Below are 19753 nucleotides of genomic sequence, written 5' to 3' on the forward strand. Positions count from 1 at the left end.
AATACTTGTATGTGAAATGTGTCAATTAAAAGGGCGTGCAGTGGTGTCTTCTGAAGGAGGAGGAAGTCATTCCCTGCATCAGAGCTATGGAAGGGCGAAGAGGACGTCCACCAAATCCAGACAGACAGCATTCTAGAGAGGAATCAAGAATGAGACGCCGCAAAGGCCGACCTCCAAACGTTGGAAGCACTGAATTTCTAGACAGCACTGATGCGAAACTTTTAAGAAAGCTACAAGCGCAAGGTAAGGAGTACTTCACTACTTTCACAGACCTTTGAGAGTGTCAGTACGCGGAGGGTTAGTGTTTTTTCTTAGGAGATGGATTTTACTAATGTATGACATTTCATTCTAGAACATTGTCAAATGCTATAATTGAAGCCCTTTCCTATTTCATGATCCATAAATACATATGAATGAAGAGAAGTGTGGGCACGCGGATGTGTTTATGAAAGCTTATTCTGTAATTACTCCATTTAGTTATATAGGTTAAAAAAGCAGGCGTCTAATTTTTTGGTTGCTCTTGATGTTTTTATTTTAAATTTGCATAAACAAAAAGATCTCTGTGTGGTCTCTGTTACTGGTTCAAACAACACTGGAACAAGAAATTAGCTTTATCACCCTCGTTAGAATCTCACTGTCCCCTCTACCTCTACACCGTGTTTCTGATTGAATGAGGGAAAATTGACCTCGGTAGGCTGACAACAAGGTTGTATGATTTGAGCTATAGAGAACAGGATTAGGTAACTAGTTAATGTAACAATTCCATAATTTCTGAATTAAATGTTGATCTAGTACTCTGTGACAAGTCTTAAAAAGAAAGAAATTGACTTTTAAACAAAGCAGCATGATTAGTTGGATGCTGTCTCACACTTGATGGGCAGATTTCTCCTCCAAAAGCAGTGCACTGTTTTTTGTAGAGACTGTTCATATTCTTTATCTGTTGCATACCTACTTACAGTATGCATATCAGTGTGTGTATGTAAACAGGATAGCACAGACAGTAGTTGGTAGTTGAATGTTTTCAAGGTAAAACGTGCAAAAATAAATAACTGATTTCTGGTTCTTCACTTCATACTTTTGTATGGGAATATGAGTTGTATCTTTACTGTTAGAAAGTTCTGTTTTCATGAGCTTTTTCTTGTTGTAACAGAAATAGCTAGACAAGCAGCACAAATAAAGCTACTGAGAAAACTCCAGAAGCAAGAACAAGCTCGAGCTGCCAAAGAAGCAAAAAAACAGCAAGGTATGCATTAGACCTGGGAGAGGTTACTTTGAAAACTACAGGTGTGAAGTTAACTCTCCTTCATCATTTTATGCTGATACTAATTTTTTGTTTGCTTTTCTTAAAGCTATTATGGCAGCTGAAGAAAAGCGAAAGCAAAAAGAGCAGATGAAGATAATGAAGCAACAGGTAAATTAAGATTGCAAACTAAGCTCTTTATTGTTTCATAATATAATTTACAAGTTTGCTTGGCTTGACTTTTTGTTTGTTTGTTTTTTAGATTTTTCTTTGTGTGTGTGTGAAATGAAACGTTTGTGTCAGCCTGTTGCTATTGCTTCGTTAACATTTCTTGTTATTGTTACTCTTCAGCATGTATAAAATTAATTCCTCTACACTGCAAATTAAGACATCCAAATCTATCAAAACCCAAAGTCTCTATCTGGGAATACTCAAGTTCTCTTAACTGTGAATGCGTTCTCCTTGCTAGATGGGTGTGATGCTTACTGGCTGACATACTTTAGGTTTAGCAGTACTCAGGTTCTGCATGTTGCCCCAGTGTCCCATCATTGATTGAAAGCAACTAGAATGAAGGTAGAAATTAACAATTCGAGATCTCTGTGCTTTTTAGGTGAGATTGCATCAAATCACCCTTTATGTGGTATAGCTCCCATTTTCAGTCATTCCTAGATATCTCTACCAGTGCCTGTTCTACTGAATGCTACTAGTTCACTTACAGTCATCTGCTCCCTTTAAAGGCATACAAAAAATAAAGTACTACTATGACTTCTTAAACATGAACATCTATGTGTAGTTCTGAGTGTTGCTTCCTGCAGGGGTATATGAGACCTCTTCTGATGTTTTGTTGTTGTTGTGTATTTGTTTTTTGGTAATGTAAATGTAAACTTTTCTTCATACTGTCTTTACAAAAAAAGAAAAAAAGATGCAATTTTCTTCCCTTTGTAGGAAAAGATTAAGCGTATCCAGCAAATCAGAATGGAGAAAGAACTTCGAGCTCAACAAATTTTAGAGGTAGACACAGTGGCTCAAATAATACAATTCCTATTTTAAGAATGCTGTCCCTTTAGCAGTCACGCATGTAGTGAGGAGTGTAACCAAGTAAGCAGATCTAACAACATGCACTTAGAGGGGTCAGATAAAAAAAATCTGTTATTAAATATTTCATCATAAAGAATAGAAATAAAGAAATCTCACTTCAACCCAAATCTTGGAAATGCTCATGAGTTCCTTACTTCCTACACAAATAATCTCGTTATCCAAAAACTAATAGAAATATGATAGTTTAAGCTGCTAACTTCAGCTGTTCAATTTTGCAGCATTAGTATGTTAACACAGAATCATGCCATACACTGAATTAAATGCAACACTTTTGAAATACTGTTTGTATTAATATACATGTGCTGCAAAATATATATTACACTCACACGCTATGCTGGTATGATAATATAATTGCAGAAATAGATTGCTAGTTTTCGTGTTTCCTACTGATATTTTCATCCCACTACTTATATTTTGGGTTTTTTTTTATGTTCTGATTTTGATAGTTATAAGAACCAAATGAGGAATTAAAATCAATTATGAATAATTATGCAGTGTGAGGCAGAAATTGCTTGGAATGTATTCTTAATACATAATGTCACTTTGAATGCTTTAAGGTGTAATTTATTTCTAGACAGATCATTTTCAAATTGTGATGTTCGTGTTGAGTGATTATTTTGTGTGCACAGGCAAAAAAGAAGAAGAAAGAAGAAGCAGCAAATGCTAAATTACTGGAGGCTGAAAAACGAATAAAGGTTAGTTTAGATGTGCTGCAAATATGAATTATTATTAATAATGTGCTAATAGAGAAAATCAGGAGGTATCATTCGCCAAGTATGGAACTGAATAGATATAGCATATGAATGTGTTTGTTAGAATATATGTTCTGTTTTTAAATGTGTGCTATACACCATCTTGTGAATGTATGTGATGTACACAAAGGCAGAAAAGCACGTTCATGCAGTTGTTAATTTTTGTATACTGTTACTTGAAGGTTTTCTTACATGATATTTGGCTTGCATAACTTAAGCTCACTGTATCAAATTATTTTGCTGTTTCCCAGCGATGAAGCCTTGTATAGGCTGTGTGTCTAGAAGCCTCCAGAGCTTCTCAGCAAAAGTTTATGTGCACTTTTCTTGCTACTCAACTCAGAATATATGCAATTACTCTTCTGTAGCCTATATATGAAATAAAGTTTTTATTGAGATGTGCTGTTTCATTATACCAAAATGTGCGTGTTGGGATGCACGTTTTGATATTCTAAGTAAATTTCTTTTGTTTAAGGAAAAAGAGATGCGAAGGCAACAAGCTGTTCTTCTCAAGCACCAGGTGAGTATGCATTTAATTGACCAGGCAGACAGAATGCCAATTATTAAGCAGTACTTAAGTTGTATGGGGGATAAAAAGCTTTAAAACATGTCCTTTTAAAATTTTTGGGTTTGATTCCAGCACATTTTTTCTTTCATCTTATGATTTGTTGCTTGCTTTGGTATTGGGGTCTTTGGGGGATTTTAAAGTGGTTTTATGACTTTGTGATTTCTGTTTCATAATACTGTGCCAACTCTTTCTACCAGGAGTTGGAGAGGCATAGACTAGATATGGTATGGGTATGTTTATTTTTGTACATCTAACACCGCATTGTGATTTGGTTGTGATATGGTTGTCATAGCAATGCATAAAATGTAGCACTGGCTGCTGTCATATTACATACTGCTGCATGGCTTTACAGCGCAGTGCATTGCATACATCTGCTTGTCTTGTCTGTTAAGGAAAAAAAAAGTCTCAAATGTATAAACAGAATGTGACACTCTATAAATGACTTTCTAAACTGTAATCTGTGCTGCTGATGTCCCAGTAGACGTAGTACTACTGTATAAAATCAGGGAATAACAAATGCAAACATAAGTAGGTTGTCACATGAATAACTTTCTAAACATTGTCCCGTTCATTGGGAATGTATCCAGAGGATTTTAGCAGTGAATTGGATTAACTTGCTTTAGAAGTCAGGATTGTATCTCTCCCAAGTTTATAAAGTACTGAACAAATTAGCTGTCAGTGTAACGTAGTGTAATTGTTATGTGAAACATTAGACCAATAATCATAGCTTCACTGAACTAGGTGATATAATTTGCTTAACTGGAGTTAAGATCTACTGTACAGCTTTTAAGAAAAAAAACATACACACAGCTCTAAAACGCAGCTCCTTAATGTATTTGAAGTAATTCACAAAGTTTACTGAGGGAAAGGCATCAACAAATTCAGTGCATGTATGTATATGTGTCACCATTAGCTTGTTTAGAAATGATCTGGAGCTGCAATAATTCATCCTACTAATTTGTTGCCTGATCATAAAAATGTTAACATTTGAAATCCTTAAAACTAGTTTAAAAATTTCCTCTGAATTGGCTATTGGATAAGTAAATATCAAGCTCCCTAATAGCAGATGTAAGGTAACTGACCTGTTCCAGCCAACCATTATGCTTTTTGTTCTGCCAGCTTATGAAGGAGCAGCATCACAACTGACCATAAGTAAATCTGTATGCTTCTTTTTTACACTGTCTCCATGTTCATTGCTTTACCTTTTTGCTTTTGATTGTTCTTGTATTTTGCTTTCTAAACCTGAACTAAAACATGCACAGACTTGGCCATTCTATATTTAGTTTTTACTGTGACTTGTCTATTAATGCTAAACTTGCACTCAACTTTTTAACTGATAATAATGTGTGGGAATAGTTTTGTTCTAATCTTATCTGCTTCGATAGGAACGAGAGAGGAGAAGACAACATATGATGCTTATGAAAGCCATGGAAGCACGTAAGAAAGCAGAAGTGAGTAATTAACCTCTGGCAGTTTTGATGTTTTTGGTATTTTGTTCCACGGTGATCTGTAGAAGAGCTGTGTCCTTCATTTACCTGTAGTTGCAGTCATGCGGTGTGTCATTTGTACACAGTGCGGCTCCAGCAAAAGAAGCAACTGGCAGAAATTTAAATACGACCAATTCCTTTTAAACATAAGTAAACTTTATTTTGAGAGTGGTTTAACACTAGGACCCAAGGGAAGCTGTGAAGCTCAGCCTACTTAGTGGGGTTTTTACTGGCAGAGGTGGAACCAGATGATCTCTGAAGGTTCCTTCCACCCTCGATGACAATGTCTTTCTGTCACAAGACACTACAAGCTGCATAGTGATTCAGAGCCGTCGGTATTTCTGAGAAAGGAAGATTTTTCTTTTTTTTTCTTTTTCCTATTTTTTTCTGTGTATATGGACAGTTAGATTATAATCATACATGTCAGACTTTTTTTGAACAACTTTTATTCAGTACTTAGGGGGTAAAATTGCACATCGTATTCCAGTCCAAAGTTACTGGACTTGTGGATTTTACATGAAACCATGCAGATAGGGTTACTACACCATAATAAATGTATTTTTTCAATGTAGAACATACTGTTGCATTACAGCAGACATATGCTTCACCTCTCGTTTTCATGTTATGTCCAAACATTTTACCTTATCTTTCTGTGATTCTAGTTATTTGTCTTACTTTCTTTTTAAAACATAATAACATTAAGCTTATAACGAAACACTGCTTGATTTCACGTCACAAAATTTCAGGCTTTTTCTTATGATGACCATCTAAACATCTAGATTTTTAGTTTTCTTTCTGAAAACCATTCATTTTCAGCATAGCTGCACTTTGCTTCTGATAAGTGTTTCTTAATGTTTCTGGTGACTGCTTTCATTTATATAAACTTATGTATCACAACTGGATCTGAGTGTTGCACTTGAGTATTGTGAGGATTAGTGCTGAAGATTCTTCATACTTTCTGCACTGCTTCATTAGTTGTCCATTGGCCAACTGAATTAAGGTGTTTCTTCTAAAGTACTGCAAAATTAAACTGCTTTTGTTAATTCAGATTGTTAGCTTGCTTGTAAATTAAGAAATATTAGATGGCTTACTTAAAGGTGGGGAAAAAAGCATTCATGAGAAGTTGGTATTCTGCATCTGCACAACCTAAACCAACACCTATCTAACTACTCCCATCAAGAACAGTGATCAGACCCATAACTAGTTAATTATTCCTCTTATTCATAGCAGACAGAAGATAAGAAACTTTTCATCCTCCTAAGCAATTGTAACCCTGATAGAAATTAGTTGAATAAATAGTTCAGACATCTGGACTCAATTTCATTGCAAGGCTTCAGAAGGAAGTAGGTGACTGCAGCAAATAAAGAATAGGTCTGATTTTAAAAAGACAGTGTGTTCTGCTTAGTGAGCACTGCTTGGCTTTTCTGTCATACAGCTGCAGTAGAATTTAAATTAAAAAACTACTGTGGAAAAAAAAATTGCGTCCATATTCCTTGTATTATTGTGGCTGAAAACATTTCATTGTTATACCTCTAAAATACTAGTGAAACTATGAATGTGTACTCTCAGATATCCATTAAATGCAGTAGTGTATAAGGATTTAAAGATTGGTTAACTTAGATTTCACTTAGATCCTGTTATTCTGTTCTATTTGTGTACTTTCCACCTCCCTTTTACTTCAGTGCATTCCTTTAATTGTGGTGGTAATTATTGAAATTATGTGAATAATGCTTTTCAGATTCTTAGATTGTTTCTCTGTAAATAGTCGTGGGTTTTATTCTCTGCCTTTTTAATTCTCCTGAAGGAAAAAGAGCGATTAAAGCAAGAGAAACGTGATGAAAAAAGGTTAAATAAAGAACGTAAACTAGAACAGCGAAGACTGGAATTAGAAATGGCGAAGGAGCTAAAGAAGCCTAATGAAGATATGTGCTTAGCAGACCAGAAGGTAATTGTAACCGTTTAAAATGTACATAGGAAGCATTACTTTTGGAGGAACCTGTTTATTACCATGGAAACTGCAATAGATACAAAGAACACAGCAACAGTATTTGTTAGAGGACATTCTCAGCTACAAAACACTACTTTTCAGCGTAGTCTCTGCCACTAGTTGTGTGTTTTTATCAGCAATGAACAAAAGCCTGCATGTTATACTTGAAAAAGTCTGTACCAGTGGTGGTAACCACCATTGCCACTGCTGAAACTCACCACCCACTGCCTCACTGTGCTCACATTTACTGTGTGGGCTCGATAAGTGTCCGAGCATCGATGAAAATCAGTGGGTGCAGTTTTTTTCTGCATGGAGGAATTCAGTTGCTCAACTTTGTTTTGTCAATACTTGCGTGTCAGACGCCATCTTGTCAGACTGCCTATCTGCTGACATGTGTTGCCCAGCAACAAACTGTAATCTAATACTGGTGGGAAGGTTCAACCTCTACTCCCGCACCACCTGCATCTGTGTTTGATGTCATGGGCCAACATAATAACATGCAAGGCATTATTTTCAGAGCAGCCATTGTATTTTCTTGCCTTATTTCTGTCTTTGAGAAAATATCAACTTTTCTTGCAGATGTTTCCAAAGCATTCAAGTGTCGATTTGGATAATTGTATTACTATTTGAAATATATAATTATGAGATAAGACAAGCTCTGAAGTGGTGTTTGTTTCCTTAGTTAAAACACTTTTTTGCTTAAAGGTGGACTTTTTCCTGAAGTATATTTGCATAATTGATTTAAATTAGTCTGAGTTGTTTTTGCATCAGAAACATGACTCTTTTCTCAATATATAGGCACTGAATAGAGCTTTTGTCAAATGTGTAACTACTATAGGCCATTATTCCAAAAATCTATTCTTCCAGGCTTCTGTGGTTTTAGTTCCTGTCCTTCAGGATTTTACCTGTATCAAGTTCGCCCTTCTGAAGAGAATTACACTTCCTGCTGCTTCCAGAGATCTTTAGTACCAAATTTTGTGGTACTTTGTCTCCAAATAGGATCTGGAGGCCTCTCTTATCCAAGAAGTATTATTTAGTCTATGCCCTCCTAAAATAAGTGAAAAAGATGAACATTAATGAGGGGTGTTTCAATGTTATGTTAAATTTATCAGTGGGATGTGGGGGCAGCTCCTATATTGCCTTCACCTTCTATTGTTCGTACACTGTAGGTCATACGGAAGTACTAATCTAAAAAGTTACCCTCTGAAATATGCCACTGAATCTTTGTTGTTTTGGTTTTTTTTCTTTTTCCCCCTTTTTTTTCAGCCTTTGCCAGAGCTGCCTCGCATCCCGGGCCTTGTTCTCTCTGGAAGCACGTTTTCAGATTGTCTCATGATAGTGCAGTTCTTGCGTAACTTTGGTAAAGTTCTTGGCTTTGATGTGAATACAGATGTGCCTTCCCTGAGCACTCTTCAGGAAGGTTTGCTGAACATAGGAGACAGCAGAGGAGAAGTACAGGACTTGCTTGTAAAGCTTGTTTCTGCAGCTGTTTGTGATCCAGGACTTGTTACAGGATACAAGGTAATGACAAAATGATCTGTAATAAAAAACAATAACAATCCAACTGAACAAAAAATAATCCAAATCCTAGGCTTCGGAACACTTTCTTCATAGAGTGTGAAATGGTCCACATGAACCATGCCTTTTGTTATGTTAATTTAATGTTAGTATTATCTCTGTTCTTAACAAGGTGTAAAGGAGCCTTCTCTTTTTCTCTCCATTGAAGATTTTCATTTGAGTAGTCCAAACAAATATCCGTGCTTGAAGTCCTTGTATATAAAAGCAAATAAAACCACATAACAATTTTATAAGCAGTAATGCGGAGTGCAGTGAAAATAGCATTTTCAAATGTGATTGATTGAAACTTTTTTTTTTTTTTAGGCTAAAACTATTCTTGGGGAGCACTTACTGAATGTGGGCATCAATCGAGATAACGTGTCTGAGATTTTGCAGATATTTATGGAGGCTCATTGTGGGCAAACTGAGCTTACAGAGAGCTTGAAGACAAAAGCTTTTCAGGCACATACTCCAGCTCAGAAAGCAGCAGTGCTAGCTTTCCTTGTCAATGAGTTAGCTTGCAGCAAAAGTGTTGTCAGGTAAGTTACTTCTCAAACAAATATGTAAAAATAGTTTTTAAAATGTTCTATTTACAAACATTGTACAGACTGATTTGTTCCAAGACTTTTCTTGGCATTCTTAGAAAGAAAGCTGAAATAAGCTTTTACTACTTCTTGTCTCATATTTTGAAAGATTAGCAGTTTCCCTTGTTTGGTCTTTTTTTTCACTGTAGCTTTCAAAACTTGAAGTTCTTGGAGATGGTGTGATTGATTACAAAGAAATTTACTAAGTATTCTGGGGAATAATTAAGAGGAGTTATGTAATGATTCTGTACTACTCTCTTTTCCTTTTGATAGGTTTTGTGTGTTGTTTTTTCTTAATCCTCTTCTGTTCAAATGCGAAGTAGGTCATAAGCTGAAGTATGAAGCCTATTTTATTATGGCAGTAATTCAAGAAAGTGTATAGTTTGTGTAGTCAGTGATATATAGCATTCTATAAGTAAAAGAAGCTGTCACATAAAACATACAAAAACTTAGTGTTTTTAAACTAGTGTGATTAAAAGTTAGGTAGTGGCAACCTTTGGGATATCTACATCTCTGCTTACTGTGATAGTCTTATATGACCAAACTGAGTTTTGTTGCATTGCCGATTCTATGTCTCTTGGTGTTACAATATGCTGCAAAAGTTAACCGGTCTTGTGCAATGCAAGAGTAAAAGAAATTTTGTGTTTTAAAAAGCGGGGAAATAGCAAGTTGAGTGGTGCAAGTGCTGTGTAGGTAGTTTGTAAGAGTGTTAATGTGTATTTAATCACATTAATGACAGCAGGGAACTCCTTTGCTTATTGCAGTTTACCAACTGTAAAATTCAGATTTATAGCAGTCTTTCAAAACTGGGTTGTGCTTTATTTTTGTCATTGAAACAAGTATATAACTAAATTGTCTGAGTCTGGAATTTCTCTGATGTAGGTTCCAGGAAGACAGAAGCTAGTTTGTAGATGACGGATCCCAGTGAAATACTGTATATGTACTTGTGCTAACTTGAGTTGTGTGTACAGCCAGATGCTTTTTGGCTAATGCAGTTGGAGGCTTCACATTAAATACTAGCTATTAGAAGAAATTCTTTGCATTACATACTTCTGAGAGCTTGCAACACATTGTAAATAAAAGCTGCCTGATGTCTGTGCAGTCGTACACTGCACGGATGTTTCTAATATTGGAACTTCCTAACTTTAAAATTGTTTTAAGCGTTTAACTAGAAAGTTGGAGACAAAAAAATTTGCCCATAAATGTTTGTCAGAAAAAGACATGAAAGTGCACAGTTAATGGTATTTCAATTACCTTTGGCTTATTTTGTTTTTGACAGTGAAATTGATAAAAATATTGATTATATGTCGAACTTACGGAGAGATAAATGGATGGTTGAAGGCAAACTTCGGAAGTAAGTTTCGTTTCCTTAAGTTCTACTATGTCTTGCTCTTTTGTTTGCTCATAGTTGTTGCTATATGGTTTATTGGTTCTGACAACAAAATTAGCTGATGCCATTACAGGTTTACCAAGAAGTTGGTAACTGATCTACCTAATATAGGTGGATTAGAATGATCCTGCACTGGTGCTTTATAACTTGCTAAGGAAGCATGAGATTCAGAGGGTTTTTGCTCCTCAAAATTAGGATTAAGTCCATTTTGTATTCTTTGGGGAAAAAAAGTGAAATCTATTTTATTGGAATATAACAGGAGCTGTCATATTGTGATTGACATCATCAGTTTATCTGGACCTACCATACTTAGCAGTGTTCTTTCTGAAAGGCATTTTAATACGTGGTTTTCATGCAACAGTCACCCATCAAATTTTACCAATTTCTTTGACATAAAATTAACACTTCCATTTTATGTTTGTTACATCATTCCTTATACTTAGGGACCATCTCTAGCATGCAAACATTAGATATTTTGATATTTTTATTTAAGGTAAAATTAGGATTTTTAAAGGGTCTTCAGCTTCATACCCACTGTTCTCCCATCCTACAAGACAAAATTCCATACAGCAAGCATAATGGCTCCAGCTACCAGGAAGCTAGAAGGCATAAATGTCATGAATCATGGTGGTAAAAATGTATAGCCAGACTCCTACTTTCCTTTTTCTTGGTCATCTTTATCTCTTATCAGGAACGGTAACCCTTCTTAACGCTTGCTTTAGGTACTTATGTTTCTAATCTTGTTTCTCCCTTTTTTCCCTTTAATGTATCTGCGAAGGAAGATGGAAGAAGTAAAGAAGAAGGACAAGAGGGAGGTAGAGGAAAAAATAAGACCAATGAAAAGAAATTCTCTACTAATAGCACAAATCCCTGTCTGTGCAGGTTTAATGCATTTTATCTCTTAGGATAGTACCACGTGCCTTTTCCTGTCTTCATCTGTAACCCTTCTATGATTCCACATAGTTCTAGAAGTGTCAGTAAAGTCCTATTTAGCCAATTATTCCTTAATAGAATGGGACCCTTGCCTGTCCTTGTCCCTCATGGGGCCACTTAGTCTTTCTCTCCCTCCATCGAACTGTAAGTACTTGTAGATTAGAATCCTTCTTTTTCTCATGATCTTTATTTTCTTTGACTTCAGGTAGGGGGGAATAAGACCCTAAAGTCTCATGCTCCACTGCATTTCTACAATCATTTCTCTATTTCTTGCTTTTCCTCTTCCTGTGTGGATGTCAGGTAACAGTAGTGCTGATCCTACTGTAAGGTGTAAGTATTGTGGGAGTGTTCTGAGACATTCTTTGCCTCTTTGAAGTCACTAGACTTAACTCATCTATCTCATCTTTGATTCAAAATCTTTGATTTTTTCACTTTTTTTTTTTCTGATGAATTCTCAGAAGCTTTTAGGAGAAGCCTTCATTGATCAGTTTAAAACAGCGCTCTCTTTGTATGTCAGATGATGATTTTTATAAGCTCCTGCAGCTGTTCTGGGGCTACTCTGAAAAGAAGCCTGTCCATTTAAGTCTTCTGTTTGATCTTTTTTCTCATTCCAGGTTTTTGTATGTTACCTTCCTCAACCATTTCAGAGCTCAGTCTAGTTTTTAAACATTCTGGTTCCAAATAGTTTTAGGAATATCTGGTCTACTGACTACTTGCCATATGATCAATGGATACGTTCTCTTCCTATATACACACAAATCTCTGCGTGACTCTCAAAACACAAACTCATCGTATGTGGAAAGCATGTAATAGTAGAATAAAGGATATTGAGAAATGAATGCATTTCAACTAAGCCTGGCTTAGCAGGTTATATCTGTGTATGCTGTGTAAATTATCATACCGTGATGTCCAGATTGTCTTAAAGTACATTCAAGTGGGATGAGAAGAGGTTCTGCAAGTGTCGGAAGATATTTTTGGTCACAGACTGATTGGTTTTTATGCTTATGCTCCAGCTGTTGGTGAGATGAGCTCTGCCGATATTCTTCATATCCAGTTGCAGGAAAAGAAAAAGAATTGTGTATGTGTGTGTCTGTATACATGTAATCTCCATATATGTGTTTATATGTATGCATACACACATACTTAAAAAAAATCTGTTGATAAGATTTATAAAAAAACAACATTAGAATCCAAGGCTGAAACAAAAAGAGTCAAAAGCCTCTAGGGGGGCTTTTCCTTTTTTTTTTTTTTTCTTTCTTCCTTTCTTTCTTGTGTTTTTTGATTGATTGGTTTGGTTTTGGTTTTTTGTTTGTTTTTTATTGGTTTTGTTTTCTTTAAGGATGTGAACTGAATTCATTGATAAGTATAATAATATTTATGGTCAGAAATTGAGCTCTGATCTGTGTTGGCCTCTTCTGTGTGCTGGGAGGTTGCATCTAGTGCCTTCTCTATTGCATTTAGGGGGAATCTTGATACCAGTCACCATTTTTGTAAAAAGCATCTGTGTCATCAGATCAAATCATCTTTCTTTGTGTTTTCTATATCACAGATATTGTCAGGAGACTGTCTCACCTGAGATGATTCAGTTGATTTTATTACTAGATAATCGTAACTTCCAGTGCATGCCTTCTTCTTGACATCTCTTGTGTCACTTGGTCAATGTAAAATGGTGGTAAATCAGAAGCAGTGTTACCTAAAGTTAGGAATTATATTCTGAGGTTTGGATTGGAGGTAATTCTGATTTGGGAAACTTTCATTACTTGAGAGCTAAGAAGAATAATGCTAAGAAAACGTGACATTTAGGATTTCTTTTCCTTGCTATTTTCTAATATATGATTTAGGTACAGAAGTGATGATGAATGCTTAAAAAAATGAATCATAAGGTGAATTTTTCTTCCATAATCTGATAAACATTGTGGGTTAGGAAGAGCAGGCTTAAGTCGTATATCTGAGCATCACCTACTGCTTTGTGTAGTGGACTTCACAGCATCCTGTATGGTTAAGGAAGTCTTTTTGGTCTCATTGATTTCTACCTCTACACAACTTTATTTAAAAAGAGCTGCTTTCTGACACTTGTGTTATAAAAAGAGGGCATCTCTGATTTATTTCCATTCCTACTTGTAGGATCATTCACGCTTCCTATGGTGCTTTCCAGCGTTGTATCTCTATTTTCAGTTCTAGCGAAAGTAGCTTTTTTCTTTTGTTGTTATTTATTTTAGGTGTATGAATGAGCATCTTTCCTGATCACTGAACTTCATCTGCTTGCTTCTTTAGTGAATTGTCTTGCAGATTGTCTCAATCTGATTTGCCTCTAAAATTATTCCATTGCACGGCATTCAGTCCAGTTGCTGACTAGTGGCTTGGTTTGATGAATGGTTACCGTACATAGGCACAAGTTTCCAGTCCAGCTGAAAAGGACTTGACGGTGTAAAGTTACAGTAGAAGAAAATCTTCTAAAATAGTAACTCAGCAGACATCTCAGTAGGACTTGGTTAGCTAAGGCTTCTTGTACCAGAGCTGAAAACAGAACTTGCTTCCAGATTCCTTGGAAGGCCGGAGAAATTTTTTATCCAGAATATTATAAATTACTAAAGTAGCTGTAAGAGGTCTACTAGCAGTTGAGCAGTGACAACTTCATTAAGTTCTGTGCTGTTTGGTGCTGGCATGGTTTTATCAGCGTTTTAAAAAGCTAATACTTTCGTGAGAGTGCATCTGTCAAGAAGCCAGTACTTTTACAACACTCATCACGTTTGTAGCCACTTGCTGTATGGAATATTGTGTTGTAGGATGGGAAGAGAGAGAAGTATGACAAGGGAGAATTACGTGCTGGTAATTGTGTTTGTCGTTACCGTTCTACTTTTCCCATCCTACCCTTCTTCCAGCCATCTCTTACAAAATCTTTGTCTTCCCTACACATTTATGAATCTCTTCTGAGTCAGTTGCATTTTTTGGTCTGCGTTATAAGTGATTAGGCCTGGCTATCTATACCTCCTGCGATTCAGCATGCTTGCCTGCTAGCTTCCTGATAGGTGGAACTGTAATTTTTGCTGTGTGGGATCTTGTCTTATAGGGTTTTTATAGAAGAAGAAGGTCTACAACAGCTATAATTACTGGTATGTAAGTTTCCTTTTTCTTTCATAAAAGGAAAAATAAGGATTTGATTGAGTCTCCTAATAGCTCAGGTTACCATGACTTCTTAAAGAAGAAAACATTTCGTAGAATGGAAAGATCATCCAATGGCCTGTGCTAAAGCGAAGTAATACATGATAACTAAATAATAATTAAAAAAAATAAAAAATAAAAAAATCTGAAAAGAAAAAAAATTACTTTAAAAACCAACTTTCCTGTTGCCATGCAAGTACAAAGAATTTCATAAGTTTAGTTTAGGATTTCCCCCCCTATTTTTTCTTTGGCAGCTGTTTTATAAAGATACTCTTAATTGAATAAAACAAAGATAAATAGTTCTTTCTTCTAATTGTCCTTTCTGACTTTTCAGTATCACTCTTGTATTCTATTTCTTTTAAACGGTTATGTGATAAAATTCACCGGGAAGAAACAGAAATTCTAGGTAGGATTGGATAAGAGGTTTATGAGCTTTCTGTAACCTGATTTTTTTTCTTATTGCTTAATGTGAATAAACAGGTAATAAAATGTAGAGCATCGTAGAACAGAAGAGCTAATTTGATATAAAATGATTCACTTTTAATCACACAGGAACAGAGGTATGTTTTTATGCTACAAATATGCTGCATAATTTCACTCCCTGTTATGTTTTTAAAGTCTTAGAATCATTCATGCAAAAAAAACTGGCAAAAGAGACGCTACAGGAGGTGGAGAAGTAGGAGAGGAGCCTCATTCTTTGGAAACACCAACATCAGGCCGCAAACGGAGACGAAAGGGTGGGGACAGTGACTATGATGAAGATGACGACGATGATAGTGATGATCAGGCAGATGAGGACGATGAGGATGAAGAGGACAAAGAAGATAAAAAAGGAAAGAAAGCAGAAGTTTGTGAGGATGAGGTGGGAGATTTTAAATATTGAAATGGAACTAACTGGTAAATTGAGACTTGCTCCCCTTATGCTTCCCTGCAACATTAGGGTTCTCTGCACCACTTCCCCAAAATCTTACAGTAAGAGTGAAGGAAAAGTATTTTACGTCCATTTCATTATTTTTTTTATTGTTGTTTTTTTTTTTAATAAGTTGTTTTCAAGCGTGTATTTTTCTTTTCTTAATGTCTTTCTGTTTGTTTTGGCTTCATCTTAATTTTCCTGAAATTTTGTGCGTTTGCACAAGATCCTGAGAATCACAGCGTTATTAGCTAATGAGCATAAACTCAGTTAGTGGAGACTAAAGGTCATTTTTAATTAAAAAGAGAAGTTGTATTTAACATTTTTTTATTAAAAGATGTACCTGTGACATTACCATGTGCCTTTTCATAACTTTTCTAGGATAATGAATATTGCAGAAAGGATGTTTCAGTGCTCAGTTGTACCTGATGCACAAGTTGATAATGTTTTTACTAGTCAGTATTGGATGAGATGCAAGAAGGATCGTTGAACATTGTTAGTTTGAGCTGAGTTGTATCTACTGTAGACAGTATAAGTTTTTATAGCATGCCATGGGCTCGTAACGTTGACTGTAGAACTCCGTCTTTTCACGCTGCATGAAGAGACGAGCAATACAAAATACCAGTGGCTCTTTGAACTATAGATGCATGCAATGTGTGAACTCAAATATTTGGAAGCACTGTTCGTTAGCAGCACATCTAGCTTCTAGAGTAGGAACAGCTCTTTTTGCTGCCCCTCTGGTTTTGTTGCAGTTACCTTGTATGAGTTTTAAGAAAATACTGTAGTGGCGTAGTATAGTATTCTTACAAAATAATGCTTCAGAGTTTAAAATAGGTAACATCTAGGAATCCAATCCCACATCTTTTTACTCATCTTTTACCCTTAAATTCAGTCTTACAGTTTGGTACTGTGGAAGTCCTATAACTCCTCTGGAAAAAAATATTCCTTAGCATTTGTGCTGTATGTAGTATTTTAGAAGGCTTCATTCTGGTTCTCTAATTTTAGAGCCATGGAATATGAAACTATTGTCTTATGTTTTAAGTAATTGGGAGCACCTAGGATTATTATTATTTTTTAATTTCTTGTTATCCACAAAGATTTTCCTCAACTAAATAAAAGCTCTTCTAATGGAAATAAATTGTATGTTTAACTACACTAGGAAGGAAGAACCATAGGCTTGGTACACTCCTCTCTAAAAATCAGGAAGGATAATACTGGGATTCTTACAGTGATTTATCATTTAAAGTGGCCCTACAATTTCTTGTAGGCGTTTAAATAAGTTACAAGTATGCTCTGAAAGAGTGACTGACAAAACTCAAGAGATTGTTATTTCTTGCAAGAAAAAACTCTGTGAAATATACATAAATAATCAAAAAGCTTCATGGAATATAGGAGTATGTAAATTATGTAGTTGTTTATACACAAAAAAATGTTGCAATAACCAACATTTTGTCACCGTCTTTCAATACATATGTATTTGGGGTCCAGTTGAAAGATAGGTCTTTTTTTCCAGCTATGTTGTTCCTGTCCAATACATTAAACAGGCAAATATTTGAACATATTTATCCTCAGGATTTGCCTTTCACATTTGAAGTCGCATTTTCTGTTACATCTTTTCTACTACAAAGTTAATAAGACATAGTAGAGTTTTATCCTGAGATGGTTTTGGTGTGACAGTATGTTTGGTAATTATAGGATGATGGAGACCAGACAGCAAGTGTTGAAGAACTAGAGAAGCAGATTGAAAAACTGACTAAGGTGAGAGATCATCTCGGTTGTGATTTGTATTTGACTGTGGTGGTGGAATTTCAGAGTTGAAATCACAAGCCATTGCCTTCAATGCTCTCCCTTATTATAAGTTTTAATCAGGATCAACTTTCGTTTGATGAAAGTACGGATGCTGCAGCTGTCTATGACACCTGAATTTTAGTCCATAAGTATTTGTTGCATTAGCGGATCTCACACAATCAGTGATCAGAAAGCTGTTGATGATATCTTTCCACATCTCAAGTTGTTGTTCAGGTTTAATTTTATACTTCTGTCTGTTGATTTATAAATTGATCATAAGGCTTTGTGTCCAAGAGACAGTGCGATTTTCATTGTACAAATGTCTGCAGTTCTTATCTTTTCTTGCAGTTTGCTAATGGTTGCAACTGTTCAAGACTGATAGAGGGCTATCCTTGCTTCAGATTTCAAAAGAAGAAACAATGAAAGAGAAGGAGGAAACATAAATAATAGAATACTAAAAGTTGGGCTCTACTCGTGGCCCATGTTTCTATTTTTCTGTCAGAAAATCTGTCATTTAAAACTTTATCTCCTGCTTTCTCTCACATCCAAATTACAAAAAATTAGTAGTCCAGAATTATACCTGTCTTCCAACAGTATCAATTTAGCAGAGAAAAAAGTGAATAAAGGAACTGAAATAATTGGTAGCTCCCCTCAGATAGCTTTTATGTTAGAATACTCTTTTATGAACTGGTTAAAATATCTTATTTTCCTTTGGGCTGCAGCAGCACTCACTGTTTGTCAATGTTCAAGTGCTATTTATACCACTTTTATTCCTTAATTAATAGATTTCAGGTGTTCTCTTACAACGTAGTCATTGATGATTTTCTTTTGTGAAAGCAAATTTTAAGTGTGTCGGGCATAGCATTGCAAAAAATGTGCTTTTAAAGGAAAGCTGATAAACATAAGGTGAATCAGGAAGTGATTTAATTATTTTTTTCTTCCAAGGCATTTCTCCAAGTCAAATAATCAGTGCAGCAGTTATGAGTAAGAGTAGCATATAATACACAAAAAGCCTTTAAAAGTGCCTTGATTAAGTCTTGAAATTCTGGTCACTGGCAAACAGATGGTTTTTTTAATAGACTTCTTAAAAGTTGTTTATTTTTCACCTATGAAATTATAACACCTTCTCTTGTTTAAAAACAGCAACAAAGCCAGTACAGAAAGAAGTTATTTGAAGCCTCGCATTGTTTGCGTTCAATGATGTTTGGTCAAGACCGTTACAGGCGCCGGTATTGGATTCTGCCCCAGTGTGGTGGCATTTTTGTAGAAGGCATGGAAAGCGGTGAAGGTGAGCAGCATAGCATAACGTCATAATAGAGCATGCCATGGCAAGCCATGCTGCCAGTCTGTGGGTGATAATTTTGTGTAGTGAGGTCTCTTCATCTTAAACCTGAGGCTAAGCAGGTAACTCAGTAAGTCTTCCATTCATATGATGCTTTCTGATACCCTTTTTCTTGTTGGAAGACATTTACTTCTCTAATCCCTTGCCCTTATTCTGTCTTTTTTCTATCCTTAAAAAAAAAAAGGGGGTTCCTAGTCTTAGGCTGAAACATTAGTAAAGGGTAGAAAGGAAGTAGTTAAGAAAGACGAGATGACAGAAGACAGAAAAATGGTTTTCCTGTGCATTAAAAATATGTCTTCTCCACCTTGAATATTTCCAGAAACTGGCATTTGTTACCAACTTCTGACTGCATTGTCTGATCACATCTGCCTGCTCTGCTGTGTGTAGGCAGTCTGTCATACTGGGGAGTTCTTCAAACAGTTTGAAACTGCCAAGAATGCTGGCAAATAAACTTCACAGTCTTAGTTGGCAATGATTTTTTATCTAAAGGGATAAAACATTTAATGTTGCCCTTAAATATTTTGATAATATTTGATTTCACAATAAGAATAATAGTACTTGTTTTAGTAGCTAGCTGTCAGTTTAATAAAATGGCCTTTTGCAAAAATAAGCTTAAAGGCTCCATTGTACCCAGCTGATGTAAGTGTATGAGTGGCTGGAAAAGCAAATTGAGTCTGTCAAGAAGAAAACCAGCGAAAATACATATTTCAAAGATCTTGTGCTGACAAATTGTAGACACTGCTGTCTTGTTGTAGACACCAATATATCTTAAGGAAGAATACTGTAGCTTTGACTACACTGATTTTATTTTTCCTCCCAGTGTTAGAGAATCTGCATGTGCTTTTACATTTGCTTTGTTGTGGGAAGTAGGAAGTCATTTTATTTATATAAAATAAATCTAATATGAAAGGAGGCAAAAAAGAATTAGTTGTTGCTGAGATGATAAAAGTGATCTAAA

General features: G+C 35.6%; 1 protein-coding gene across 20 annotated transcripts in view; it reads left to right on the top strand.

Moving 5' to 3' along the window:
• BAZ2B (bromodomain adjacent to zinc finger domain 2B) overlaps positions 1 to 19753 on the top strand; it is a 94474-nt gene that overhangs the window by 64480 nt on the left and 10241 nt on the right. For 13 of the 20 annotated variants that reach the window (XM_072341762.1, XM_072341772.1, XM_072341769.1 and 10 more), the window contains 15 exons: positions 33 to 243; positions 1151 to 1243; positions 1350 to 1411; positions 2186 to 2251; positions 2968 to 3033; positions 3563 to 3607; positions 3853 to 3885; positions 5041 to 5106; positions 6947 to 7087; positions 8396 to 8650; positions 9011 to 9225; positions 10550 to 10624; positions 15374 to 15617; positions 17361 to 17423; positions 18597 to 18741. In XM_072341762.1, coding sequence (XP_072197863.1) covers positions 33 to 243; positions 1151 to 1243; positions 1350 to 1411; positions 2186 to 2251; positions 2968 to 3033; positions 3563 to 3607; positions 3853 to 3885; positions 5041 to 5106; positions 6947 to 7087; positions 8396 to 8650; positions 9011 to 9225; positions 10550 to 10624; positions 15374 to 15617; positions 17361 to 17423; positions 18597 to 18741 — 1780 coding nt within the window. The remainder of the gene's footprint in view (positions 1 to 32; positions 244 to 1150; positions 1244 to 1349; positions 1412 to 2185; positions 2252 to 2967; positions 3034 to 3562; positions 3608 to 3852; positions 3886 to 5040; positions 5107 to 6946; positions 7088 to 8395; positions 8651 to 9010; positions 9226 to 10549; positions 10625 to 15373; positions 15618 to 17360; positions 17424 to 18596; positions 18742 to 19753) is intronic. The other 7 variants (XM_072341768.1, XM_072341780.1, XM_072341776.1 and 4 more) reach the window with 2 other exon arrangements.

This window comes from Excalfactoria chinensis, chromosome 7 (genome assembly GCF_039878825.1).
Source record: "Excalfactoria chinensis isolate bCotChi1 chromosome 7, bCotChi1.hap2, whole genome shotgun sequence".
Classification (NCBI taxonomy): domain Eukaryota; kingdom Metazoa; phylum Chordata; class Aves; order Galliformes; family Phasianidae; genus Excalfactoria; species Excalfactoria chinensis.